Genomic DNA, 13,856 nt, shown 5'->3' with positions numbered 1-13,856 from the left:
GATTTAAGAGACACTTACCCCTATAATCTTTGACACAGTGATTTAAGAGACACTTACCCCTATAATCTTTGGCACAGTGATTTGAGTCACTTACCCCTATAATCTTTGGCACAGTGATTTAGGAGACACTTACCCCTATAATCTTTGGCACAGTGATTTAGGAGACACTTACCCCTATAATCTTTGGCACAGTGATTTAGGAGACACTTACCCCTATAATCTTTGACACAGTGATTTAAGAGACACTTACCCCTATAATCTTTGGCACAGTGATTTAGGAGACACTTACCCCTATAATCTTTGACACAGTGATTTAAGAGTCACTTACCCCTATAATCTTTGAAAATATTATAGCAAATGCTGGTTGTAGACCTCCATTGATAATTGCACAAATTGTTCCAACCACAAAGTATGGCCATTCTTTTTTGTTCAACTTCATAGTTTTTAAAAAAGAAACAGGAGGGACTTTTTCATCCTAGAAAACAAGAATTTCATTTTTATTCAGAGAAATAAATGTCAAATGAGTTCTAGGTGAAACCTCTTTATTAAACTAATTTCATAGACTTGTGGCTAGTTTTTCGAGAGTTTATGTTCCCTTCATCGGGTCAGTGCAAAATGAGCCTCATTTTCTTGTTCACAGATGCTGGAGCTTGTAAAAAGGAAAAAAAACCAGACAAGGGGATGGTAAAACTAGTCAATTTAAAAGCATTTTACTATTTCTAGGGCCCAAGTCACTTAAGTGTATGCAAAAATATTTTAGTGTGCACCCTAAAATCAGCATAATTTCCTATTCACACTGCTAAGGATATGCAGATCATATATTTGTTAAAAGGGCTGAGCTAAAGAGAACATGAGCCTTTTAATAGGTGCATCTTTAGATCTCTTACCCTAGCCAGCCCAAAGTGCAAGGAGAAGTTATCATGGTGGATTCTCCTTCAAACATCAAAGCTGGTCTTCTGACCTCCCCCACTCCTCCAGACCTCTCCCTGCCTATCCAGACTCCAAACTTAATCACATTGCTTGGGAAAAGAGGTTGAGGGGAATCCTGAAGACATGACACCCAGATCACTAACATTTAACACCACCTTGGAGCAGGTGCTAAATTTATCATGGTTGTTTGTAAATAGGAAAAAATGAAGGCGCAGTTGTTAAGGATGAAACTGTGGCAAAGTGTTGTGAGCAACTGCAAGACCTGGTCAATGGCTGAACAGTTACTAATACTGTCCCATCCTGTATTTATAAAATGTGTGTGCTTGACATAATAAAATATTTAAAATCCTGACAACAGTTTTATTACTTAAACTTGAATGTCAGTTTTATGCTCAATTCGTTTGGATTCAAACATTTTGTGCATTTTTAAAAAATAATTTTGAAGGATCTGGTGTTCTTTTATACAGTTTATTAATTTAATTTATTTTACTTAACTTATATCCCACTTAATCATCAAGATGCTGCAAGTAACAGTACTCAACAAAAAATAAATCAAATACTAAACATAAATAATAAAAGGGCATCACAAATAAAATATATATGATAATAAATCATCCCTACAAAGCGCAAAATATCACTTTGATACCAGACAGTCAATAGGCGAATCCTCAGCAAGGAACACAGACCAATGCTTTATTTAAAGTCAGACTCAATAACGCAATAAAAATAATTAACAAAGCACAAGAAACAGCACTTTGTTTAACAACAAATACATAAAAGGTATGACATTCAGCGGCCAAATAACCGGATAAGTAGGACTTATCTAGCAGTCACTGAATATCCTCTTAAATTCAGCAGCCACTAGATAGCCAGATAAGTCACTAATCCAGCTGTCTCTTAGCCAGAGAACTTTTTGGGCAGGCAGTGGGCAGATCAGGGTGGCACTACTTAGCCAGATAACTTATCCAGCCAGATAAATTGTCCATCTAAGTTAGACCTGCTTAATGGCAGATCTAAACTCAGACAGATATAACTTATTCAACTAAGTTGCAATGTATATGCGGATATTCATTGCCACTGAATACTCTTGTAACTTAGCTGGATAAGTGTTATCCAGCTAAGTTACTTAGCTGGATAAGATTTGAATATTGACCCCAAAAGCATCAACCAGACACATAAAACCAAGGGCGTGGCCAGAAATGAATTTGTTATGTGGGAGGGGTCTGTGGATGGGTTCTGTGGCCAGCTCCCCCACTTCACCCCATTCTATATATACTTCATATCAAAACTCTTTTAATTTCTAGCAGTACTATGTATTTGTCTTCACTGTCTTCCTGGCCTGTCTCTGCTTTTCTCCCTCTCCCTCTGTGGTTAAAATAACTATTTTATAGTATTACTCTATAAGGCTGCTATAAAACAATTATATAAATAGGTTTCCACTCAGTTTAGGCATTCTTGAACTTTGACAGGGCTGGGAGGAGAGGGGATAAATAATTGTCTATCAAAATAAACAAAGACTTTGATGGACTCAAAATTTACAAGGCCGATATTCAGTGCCACCTAAGTAAGAGCTTATCCAGCTAAGTGGCAGCAGCTGGACTTATCCAGTTAAGTTAATTAGATAAGTTATACATGTTCAACAGCAGGTCTAAAAGTTAGCCAGATAAGAGTTATCCAGCTAACTAGTCATTTCATCGGGGAAATTTAGCAGCATAGCTGTGCTACTGAATATCTCTTGAAGATAAGTCTTATCTGGCTAACTTACTTAGCCAGATATGTTTGAATATTGGCCCCTAAATGTCTAGTCCAAGAGCAGTGTTTCCCATTCAAGTTAGCCTCTAGAGGATCAAGGACTGGCAGTGATTCCAGTGTCTCCAGGTCCTCTAACTGCTGCACCTTTAAGGGACTCACTCAGATAGGAGATGACCCTACTGCTAGAGATGGGGGCCAGTGTTAGTACCTGGAGCGTGGACCCTTGTTCTGAGGTAGAGTCTGTACTGCCGTCAAGGGGAGGACCCTTGTCGGTCTCTACCGTCAGATGGCGAGGCCTGTTGTGGATGTGGATCGGACTTCACCCTGGAAGCACGTGGTCCCCCCAGGAGGAGCCCGTAGGGACACGGCCGCTGGGACTTAGGCGACTCCCAGAGGATAGAAGATGGTCTGGATGCAGGCGCCTCCTGCAGGTTGTGGGTTCCAGACGGCTGGCGCCTCTAGCAGGTCGTAAGTAATCTCAGTAGAGAAGTTGAAGAAAATACAGAAGTCGTCCAAAACTCAGAGTCCAAAGGGCAGTCCGCAGCCAGTCCAGGGGTCGGAAGCCAGAGCATGGTCCAAATCCAGTCCAAGGGTCGATATCCGGAGAGCGGTCCAAAGCCGGTCCAAGGGTCGAAGTCCAAAGCGTGATCCGAAGCCGGTCCAAGGGTCGAAGTCCAAGGCGTGATCCGAAGCCAGTCCAAGGGTCGAAGTCCAAGACGTGATCCGAAGCCGGTCCAGTGGTTGGGGTCCGAAGAAGCAATCCAACGAGGAGGACAGAGCAGAAGCGGGACAAAGAACCAGGATACCAGGAACACAGGAACCAAGCCAGACCTCAATACTAAGGCAAGGTCTGAGGAGCAGACCTTGCCTTTAAATATCAATTCTAGGAGGAAATGCTGCAGGAGGGAGCCACGACACTTCCTGTCGTGGCCCCTTTAAATGCTGTCTTCAGCTGCGCGTGCGGCCCTAGAGCAGAGGAGAAGGGGGCGGAGCCACCGCCGAAGTCAGAGGCCCGTGGCCAGCCACACAGCGTCCCAGGCAGTGCGAGGAACGTCATCTGAGGCTCCCTGCACCTGCGGGAGCCTCTGCGGAGACCCGACACCGCGGGTAGGAGTTTGGTCCCGGCCGCGGACCGCCGCAGCCGGCAGCCATGACAGTTGGCCCCGGTCACGGACTGCCGCGGCCGGCAGCCATAACAGCCAGAGCCAAACTGAGGAGGCACAGGCCCTCCGAGGCCTACCTATGACTGCCTCACCGTAAAGCGAGCAATATGGATAAAATAAATTAAAATATGAATGCAAAGGTCATTCCACCAACAAATCCAGACCCACTTTAACTGAAACATAGAAATGGCGGCAGAAAAAGACCAATCGGCCCATCTAGTCTGCCCAGAAAGCTCCCACACTTATTTTCCCATACTTATCTGTTTCATCAACCACCAAGTTCAGGGCCCCTGTTGGTAACAGTTGATTCAAATTTCCTGCCATCCCCTGTCATTGATGCAGAGAGTAATGTTGGAGTTGCATCAAAGGTGAGCATAAGGCTTAATGGTTAAAGGTAATAACCGCCGCATCAAGCAAGTTACCCCGATGCTTGTTTACCCAAACTGCACAGATCAATGCCTTGTTGGATGTTGTCTGAATGCAAATCCTCTTTTCCACATGTCCCCCTGCCGTAGAAGCAGAAAGCAATGCTGTATATGCATTCAAAGTGATGTATCAGGCTTAATTGGTTTAGGGTAGTAACCACCGTAATAAACAAGCTACCCCCACTCTTATTTGTTTACCCAGATTATGAAGTTCAGTCCTTGTTGGTTGTTGCCTGAATGCAAATCCTCTTTTCTACATTTCCCCCTGCCGTTGAAGGCCTTCTTTTTCGAATGCTAAATAATCCTCATCAGACACTTTAGTTTCCTCTCTCCTAGAATCTGATTTTGCCCAAGCGTTTCAATTTATGTAAACCTATTATAAAGTAGGACAGCGGGTACAAAATTGAACACTGTCTCCCTCCAGCAAATGCTATTGTTCAAGGACACTTTAAACATAGATTTAAAACCATAAAAGAAAATCAAGATTTCCAGGTTGCCTACATATGGCAATCAAGAAAGCTAAACCAACAAACCTGTACCTTCAGGGTACTGTATGGTATTGCCAAAAAAAGCATGGCATGTAATAATATCTATACTGTGTTAATTAAAAATATTATTGACAAGTCAATATTTTTTTAATTCTTTAAGCAGCTGCTCTGTGATTTCCTCGAACATTTAGTAGCAAATCAGGTTGGCCAGAGAATCGTGAATGTCTTCACACTCATTGGTTTTGACTGGTCCTTTGGGTTTGCTCCCATTTTCTGTCTAATCCTCATTGTATTATTATGTCACAAAGAACATCAAATAACACTGCATGAACCAATCCAATCTTCTTCTACGAGAGGTAACTTGTGACAATTAATGACATGCCCGCCACAAGAGGTTCAGAGAAATTGCAAGGGTGTGGCTCAAAGCATTTGAAAAATACTGATTTAGCAGTATAATTTGTAATTGAGACTGGATAGTGCTGTTTGCTGTATATACTTTTTAACCAATGTGAGTGCACAATAGGTAGAGTTTTCTTTTAACAGAATAGGATTTGTTGTTGGCATCACTGGACTAAGAAACAAGGCACTGCTCTCACCCACAGAGGCAAAGGAAGCAACAGCACTGTCACTAAATTGCCAGTTCAAACTAGGAAACCTACCGGCTGGATAACCTCCACATCCAATTTGTTCTCCTCTGTTCCTTTTGTTCTTTTGAAGCTGCTTCGACTTGACTTCCTTCTTACCAACTTTGAGTCAAAATGTTTCAGTGGCGTTTCCGGAGAGCAACTCCCAAAACTTATTTCAGTTCCGACTTCTTCCGTTTCATCCTCTATTCCCAAAGTCTGGAAAGATATGCATCATCCTTAATGTTAAATAATGAATATTCTAAGATTGTCAGACATGATTTCAGCATAAAGTAGAATTTCAAATTTAGAGACTGTAATGATGAGGTCTGATAGGTTCTTGCTCCTCAATTCAGCTACTACACAAACTTAAATATAATAATCAGAAATAGAAAGCTTGTTTCATCCTCATTAAACTTTGTATTTTGTGATATATTTATTTTACATACTACATTTTCTCAAGTAATTGTATTTAATAAAGTTTGCTGAAGCACTGAACAGGAAATTGTGCATCTACCCTAAGGAATGCTTCCTATCAAAGTGAACTGGTCTATTTTTCCTTCTGTATTATTCAACATACAACATAGCTGAGGCCATTTGGGATATGAGACTTCTTCAGTTATTTATGCTGCTCTCACCCACAGCTGCAGATATTTCTCTAAATCCTACCAGTTCTCTACTTTTCCAGGTGTCTTACAGCCCTCCACTAGATATGTGCTAAGAGGTTAAGACTAAACTTAAACATGATGGAAGTGGTAATAGTGGATTGGAGGACATCTTAAGAATTCTGCAGGTTAACTGAATACCACATATCCTATATTAGTGGAAACAGTTTGCAAATTGGGGGTTATGCTCTATCAAATTCTTTAACCCAGAGGTTCAGGTAAGAAAATATTCAAAAGAGGCTGGATCCATGCTCAGAACACTCAGAGGCTGCATTTGTTTGATGTGGACTTCAGTTCTGTCAAACATTCCTTTGTCTCCTGCAGGCTGGATTCTTTTAAACACATTGTCTCCCTTGGGCTTCCATTGAAGTAAACAGAGTAGCTACAGCTTCCTGCAGAATGTGGCAGCTAGACAATGTCAGAACAATCGAAAGGCACGAGAAGACAGGAAGCATTCATGGGGCGGGGGAGGGGGCGGTTTGAGTGACAGATACTATTTTTCTTATGGACAGATGCCTTTTTGATTAAATTTTAATACATACTTTTGGCATTAGGTTAATGGCAGAAGTACCTCAGGGTCCATGCGTTTTGTTTCATTCAAATATTTTGTATAAAACGAGCCTGTCAATAGGGTTCGGAGAGTGAACAGCACCACTGTCCTAAGTCTCTCACTGAAGGTATTTTTCTAAGAATTGCCTTAGCACACAGCTTGGCAGTCTCATTTCCACATGGATATAAGGGAGTAGCACCATTTATTCAAAAGCTTTTTTATACCTGTTTGACATGAGCAAAAAGTCTTTATTGTTTTCCTACAAGTTTCTTTTGACCTTTAAACATCTTTATCCTATATCTTAGACCACAGGCAAAGGCTGTCCGTCATCTCCTTAAATCAGTGAGGGCAGCAGTAAAAGTCACAAAGGAAGATCCCAGCCTGTGCAATTCACACAGCCAAGAAACACTCCACTCTATCACTTTTGCCCTTGAAAGCTAGACTTGGTTCTGTGGGGCACGCAGGTAGGTAACTCGATGTGACCGAATGCTCTTAAGATGTCTATGATGTTTTTGAAAACAATTTTACCTGTGTATGAACACTTAATGACTCTTACAATGCAGGGCAGTAAATGAATTCATAAATAAAACAAATACATGAAGGTGGCAGAGACAGTTAGTCTTCAAAAAGTTGTGATTTCTAAACATTTCCTTTCAGTAGCTGCAGTCAGTTAAATGGATATTTTTTTTAAAACCATTCACTTTTTCAATTCATAGGTTGCAGCTACTATAATGACAGAGAACAGATTAGAAAAGATGTAGTGCAATCTGCATAGATAAAAATTCATTCCTTTATAATAAAATACAGCATTCATTTAATCTGACTTTTTTTTTTTAATTTATACTTGTGAAAAATAATTCTTCTTAAGAACTAGATTTTAGAAACCTATTAGTTTCCCCATGATAGGGTAAACGGAGCCCCCACATGTTGGAAGAAGAAGGGAAGGGGTTAAAAAGGAAAATTGGTTCTTACCTCCTAATTTTTGTTCCTTAAGTCCCACAGATCAGTCCAGATGAGTGGGGTTTTTCTCTTCAACCAGTAGATGGAGACAGAGAACAAAAGCTTCACCATGGTATTTAAGCCAGTGTGCCACCTGCAGTCGCTCAGTATGAACTATACCCAAGCAAATGTATAATACAAACTATTCCCCACTATCAAACAAGCAACAACTCCAGACTCTGATATATAGAGAAAATTTCAACAGCAAAAACTCTGACCTAATTACACACAGAATAGAGCAGTCTTAAAAAATAAATACAGGGAGGAACTTTGGACTGATCTGTGGGACTCAAGGAATGAAAATTAGCAAGTAAGAACCAGTTTTCCTTTCCTTTTCATTCCCAGATCAGTCCAGATGAGTGGGATGTACCTAATCTCCCTTAAACTGGGCAGGAACTGGGTGGGAACTTAAAGACCCACTCAGAACACACTTTCACCAAAACCAACTGAATCTGGAACTCAAACATCCAACCTGTAATGCTTGGTAAAATTATGTAGCGAAGACCAAGTTGCCACTTGACAGACCTCCTGTAGTGATGCCAACTGACATTCATAAGAACATAAGAAATTGCCGTGCTGGGTCAGACCAAGGGTCCATCAAGCCCAGCATCCTGTTTCCAACAGAGGCCAAAACCAGGCCACAAGAACCTGGCAATTACCCAAATACCATGGCTCTTTCAACCTTCAAGCCGGTCTTAGAGGAATCCCACTCCCTGAAGACTAGGTTCTTGACAATATGGTGGAAGGGAAATGCCTTTGCTGGTCCTCTAAGCTTCTCCTTCCCCCTCATGCTCCAAGCCCACGTCTACCTGTTTAATCCCCAGCTCCTTCAGCACCTTGATTCATCATGGAGAACTCTTCCTTGCAAACAGCCTGACCACCTTGGGGGTCATCCCCCTCTGCCACGGGAATCTCCTCATCGTCCATGGGATCTCTGTCCATATCCTCATTCTCCCCAAAACCTGGTGACTCTGCACCCAAACCTGAGCCTGTAAGCCATTTCCTTTTATATGGACAAGATGGACCCTCAGCCCCATCGCACAGGTGCCATGTTGCAAATCTTGGGCAGTTCCTTGGTGTGGAAGCTCTTCCCCTCTGCTCCTTTTCTGTTGAGGAAAGCCTTGTGCATCAACCGAAAAAATTCAGCAGAAAAAGTCTTCCCTGCATCAGACTTCCCCTTCAGGGAGTCTTCCTCCCCCTCAGAACCCTCCTGGGCACTGTCCAACTTGGGAGGAGAGGCAGCACCTGATCCACGGGAACAGAAGATAAAATGGCCTTGGTTCCCAAGCTGCAGGGAAAAACATAAATTTCTCACTTCAGCTGCTCGTGGAGGCTGCTTTTTGCTTGCTGCTCTTGTCCCATCAGATGCGGTAACAGCAACTCTGGAGCTGCCTCCCCCACCGCTGAAGCACAAAGCCCATAGTCCCGAGGATCGCAGTTTAACCCAAGAAGCACCACAATCCTTGTCTGCTTTTCCTGCTATTAGGATCTGCTCCTCCAGAGGGGAGGAGCTAGCAATCTGTTATGATCTGCTCCTCCAGAGAGGAGGAGTTAGCAATCTGTTAGGATCTGCTATGCCGATGAGAGGAGCAAGCAGATGAGAGTTAGCAGTCTGTTGTGCTCAGCTCCTGAAGTGGGAGGAGTGAGCACTCTAATGTAAATAGGTGAATCCTTGGGCCGATGGCAGATGACAGCACCCCCAGGAGGATATCCTGAGAGGGACCACCGGCTAGGCGTGGGTATGGAGACAGACACAGATAGTTCTTTTATTAGGCAGGTTAGTAGAACCACCAGAGGTGGCAGTAGTGAGCTGATGTGCCCGGCAGGGCTGAAGTCCCTCAGATACTGGAACTGCGATCCCAGGGTTGCAGAGCTGTAGAGAGACTATAGATAGTGAGTAGACAGGGTATATTGTATACATAGCCAGTAGTAGATGACACACTCACATAGATTCTTAAGAAGGCTAAGTAGCTGGAAAGAGTTAGGCCCTCAAGGAGTGAGAACCTGTTCCAGGGAAAGCTCTGAGAGAGTGATAGTAACTCACAATTGTCTGTATCTGTAATGGCTTCCAGGCAGTAGAGAATCTTCAGTGTATTCAGGAACATGAGCCCTCGAGGTTAGTACTGGTTCCTATATGCAATCTGAAATAGTAACTCACAAATGTCTGTACCTGCGATAGCTTCTAGACAGTAGAGGATCTTCAGAATGTTTAGGAACATGGGCCCTCGAGGAGCGAGTACCGGTTCCTATCTGTAATCTGAAATAATAACTCACAAAGTCTGTATCTGCGATTGCTTCCAGGCAATAGAGAGTCTTCTGAGTGTTCAGGAACACAGGCCCTCGAGGAGCGAGTAACGGTTCCTATCTGCAATCTGAAATCAAGAAAAGAGAGCGAGGACCCCGAGGAGCGGGTATCCCGGTAAGTCCGAGGAGGCAGAGTAGCGTAGAGAGAAGCGGGTCCAGATGAATCCCCGCAATCAATCCTTGCTAACTCAAATCATAAGCGCAAGTGAAGACCTTTTATGTTGGAAGCGGATGACGTCAATACAGGGGGACGCCCCTGAGGTTCGCGCCCTTGCTGGTACATACTTCGGAGCGCATACGTCATCAGGAACATGGCGGATCCGCAGCATCGAGCCGGTCCGGGGACGCCGGGGAGAAGCGGCATGGAGATACCGCGGCAGCAAACCGTCCATCAGGCCCGGAGGGAGTCGCCACAGAGGTAGAGAGGGTGGAGCGAGGGCGAAGAGCAGCTACGAGCACAACACCTGCACTCCGAGGGAACAGCCATAATGGAGCCGTGCATGATCTCACACACACTGCCAGCAGAACAAATATATCGCAGTCTTCTGACAGACTCTAATGTACTTATGAGCTGCCTCTGGACCCAGATTCATCACTTCAATGCATTCACCCCTCTTGCACCACGCTGCTACCAAACACAATCCTTTTTTTTTTTAAGGCACAGCTAGACTTAAGTAAAGGCAAAGAGAAGTAGCAAAGAGAAAACAGTATACTTCCCTGAAGCTGCCTTCAACAAAGCCTGAATCCTCCAAGGAGAGAGGGAGAGAAGAGCAGGAACACTGAGGAAGCCAGACCACTGGCTATTCAGTCATCCCCCTGTAGGGGGCTGAAGGCTTCAACCTGACAGAGGACAACCTGAAACTCCTGCCAAACAGAACTTCATGTACCAGAATTCCTTACTTCATAGAGGGTCTATTGCCTGCAGTACAGTTGTAGTTAGGACATTGAGAAACTCTCTGTCAGCACGTTATGTCCGATAAGCTTTCACAAGTCTGTAACCTAGAATAGAACAATGGATGTATTATGTGAAGGGCTGTATTGCTGCAGACTCGCAAATTCCTTTCCAGAACTGCAAGTCCCGACAGCCTCTCCTGCAGAAGTTTCACGAAGGTTCCAGGTTGTCTAAGGAGGGGGTCAGTAGCCCCTCAGCCGGGATATGCTTGCTCAGCAATGCGTAGAACGCATGTGTAAAAGATAAGAAATGTGGAATGTATAAAAGCCAACTCCTGAAGGGGAGGGGACGCAGATTTCTGAGCCATTGTTCTCAGCTGTGTCTTGCATGCAATAAAAGTCTTTCTTTTCGGACCAGTTGTCTGGGGCCTCTTTTCTGACGGTAACACCACCACCACAACACCAGGGCAAAGCCAGTCCAAGGGTCACTGATCCTCCACTTTCCCCTCCTCCACCAGGGGGAATACCCTTAAACAGAACCGCTGGGAGCAATTTGGCTTCTAATATTCTCTCTCAAACTCAGACTTTTCCACCGCAACTATCTACTGGAGATGGAGAATACTGAGCAACTGCAGGTGGCACATTGGCTTAAGTACCATGGTACAGTGAAGATCTTGTTCTCTGTCTCCATCTATTGGTTGGGGAGAAAAACCCTTCTCATCTGGACTGATCTGGGGATGAAGAGGAACCCTGCCTTTTCTATCTGGCTGTAATAAAAGGCAGCAGCAGCAGTTGGTAACCCAGATGAGATCAATGAAGACCCCATTTAAGCAACGTGTGGGAGTTGCAGACAGACCAGGTTATGTCTCACAGGTTTCAGGTCTGTTAGGGAGTGAAACCCAAGAACAAAGCTAAAGAATCTGAGTTAGGATTTTTGATTAGCAGACTGTAGAAGGCAGACTGCTGAAAGTAAATTATTTCCAGAAAACTGCATAATTAAGGCTGTGGCCTGTAAGAAATGTACAGTATATAGATCGAAAATACAAGGGGCAATATAAAATAATGAAAAATATATACCTGAAAAAGTGTCAGTGTGTTAAGGGAGAAGGAATCCTGACAATCAGAACAGACCAATTCTGGACGGTCACATTACACCACATATTCCTTTCAATATAAAACCAGATTTTAAGTATGAAACAAGATGCTCCTACATTTTATTATTTTGTGGTATTTTAGAAAATCAGTTCTCTTCGGTTAGAAGAAGTGAACTGGTGCTTTTCATGCAAATAAAGCAAGAACCTGCAGGTGGTACCTGCCGATGCACTGCAGGAGCAGATGGCTGGAATCAAACGGGAGGGGAAGAAAAAAAAATATTCAAAGAAAATGCAATAACAAAGAAACCCAACAGAAACTCCAATTAAATGAGAGAACTTTTGTTCATGGCATTGCGATGTGCTGCAGTCAACAAGATGTCCCTGATGCAGTGGTTCAAAACATGATATCATGTCGAGCGTAACAAACGGGAAGGATGCTTCTTTATTTTTTATGAGCATATAAAAATCCTAAAAAAAATGTTTGTTTGAGCTGTAATGAACATTGGACTGATGATTATTTATAACCCATTGGTGGTGAAAATACTGAAAATGAAAAAAAATTATTTTTGGCATCCGCAGGATGTTATGAAGGTCCTTAGAAATATTTACTAGTGGTTTTCTCTGTGTGAGTTTATAAGTTGGAGTGAAGATTTAATAATGTTTTCTAAGACTTTTTTTCGGTTATAAGCTGATCTATATGTCTCTATTATTTTGGACTTTTTTTGTGTGATTAATAGAGCAAGAACAACATTTAGGTGATCTGGCTTGCAGAATTGAGGACATTGTAGTCATCTAGGATGAAGGTGTGCTTTAGTGGTTGTAACACAAAAATACAGGTCAAGAAAATTCCAGAGACAAAAGTTCAAATGTCCTCTACCAATCACTCTCTTTGTGCCTCTGTTTATGCATTAGAAAATGTTAAATTCTTGAAGTGTCAATCTCTTCTCTCTGTAAGTTTAATAATCTGCATCACCTGAAGTGTGTTTCAAATAGAAGCTGCATTTGAACTTCTAAAGTATTAAATAGTGTAATTGAGCAATACAAATTATCTATTAGTTTTAGAAGTTGCCAAGCTTGAACTAGGGCCTAGGAGGGAGAGGTGCAAGGGGGAGTTCACTGTACAGAGCCTTAACACAGGGAGCAACCTCCAGTCAGTTCTGAATACTGGCTAGGCTAGCTCTCCCTCTTTGAGGTCCCAGCTGGCTCTCAGTAATTCAGCCTTTGACTGTTTGGATTATTTACATCCTGCTTCTAGGCTAATTTCTTTGCTAGTACAGCAAGTTGCCTTGTTGTAGTGACTTTGCTAACACAATTTTTGCCAGTATGCTCATGCCTACTCCTCTGTTCTTGTTTGTTTCTATTGTCCCGACTTCCTGCGTGTGCCTTTTTGCCTGATTCCGCATTATCTCCATGGACTGACTTCCTGGTTTGACTGCAGCGTGTACTTCAAATCATAGCTTTCTGTCTGGATTTGTTAGACTACTTTTTCAGGTACCAATTTCAGCCTGAAACCTCTCGGTGCTGTGTGCTCTAGTGTTGGCTATCTTTAAACATAAAGCAGAATCTTTATATGAAGAGAAATGAAGAAACGTACCTGCATGGTAACAAGTCTACAGTATACTCCTTTCCTTTCCATCAGTTCTTCATGACTTCCCAGTTCAACAATGACTCCATCTTCAAACCCAGCTATAACATCTGCATTTCTGATCGTAGATAAACGATGGGCAACTACAATGGTGGTCCGGCCTTCTCGTGCCTGAAAGCAAATAAAATTCCTACCTAGTTTTAGAGATACTTTGAGCTCCATCACTAAATACAATGCATTTATGCAAACATAAAGCAAAGACTTTGAATAAAGATTTAGTGCACATAGTGATTACATAAATAAATGTAAGTATTCAAACTATAGTCTGGAAGCAGCATAGGACATGACTTCTAGAACAATAATGTCCCTCGTAAACCTCACTTCAGA

At 42.7% G+C, this 13,856-nt stretch overlaps 1 protein-coding gene across 2 annotated transcripts in view; it reads right to left on the bottom strand.

Annotated features, from left to right (window-relative positions):
- The window catches only part of LOC115084224 (multidrug resistance protein 1-like), a 201,105-nt gene that overhangs the window by 56,966 nt on the left and 130,283 nt on the right, over positions 1-13,856 (bottom strand). For both annotated transcript variants that reach the window (XM_029588806.1, XM_029588807.1), the window contains 3 exons: positions 13,479-13,640; positions 5,418-5,600; positions 329-475 (listed from right to left, as the gene is read on the bottom strand). In XM_029588806.1, the coding sequence (XP_029444666.1) occupies positions 329-475; positions 5,418-5,600; positions 13,479-13,640 (492 nt within the window). The remainder of the gene's footprint in view (positions 1-328; positions 476-5,417; positions 5,601-13,478; positions 13,641-13,856) is intronic.

This window comes from Rhinatrema bivittatum, chromosome 2, assembly GCF_901001135.1.
Source record: "Rhinatrema bivittatum chromosome 2, aRhiBiv1.1, whole genome shotgun sequence".
In the NCBI taxonomy this organism is placed as follows: Eukaryota; Metazoa; Chordata; class Amphibia; order Gymnophiona; family Rhinatrematidae; genus Rhinatrema; species Rhinatrema bivittatum.
This window is presented reverse-complemented; position numbering and strand designations above follow the sequence as displayed.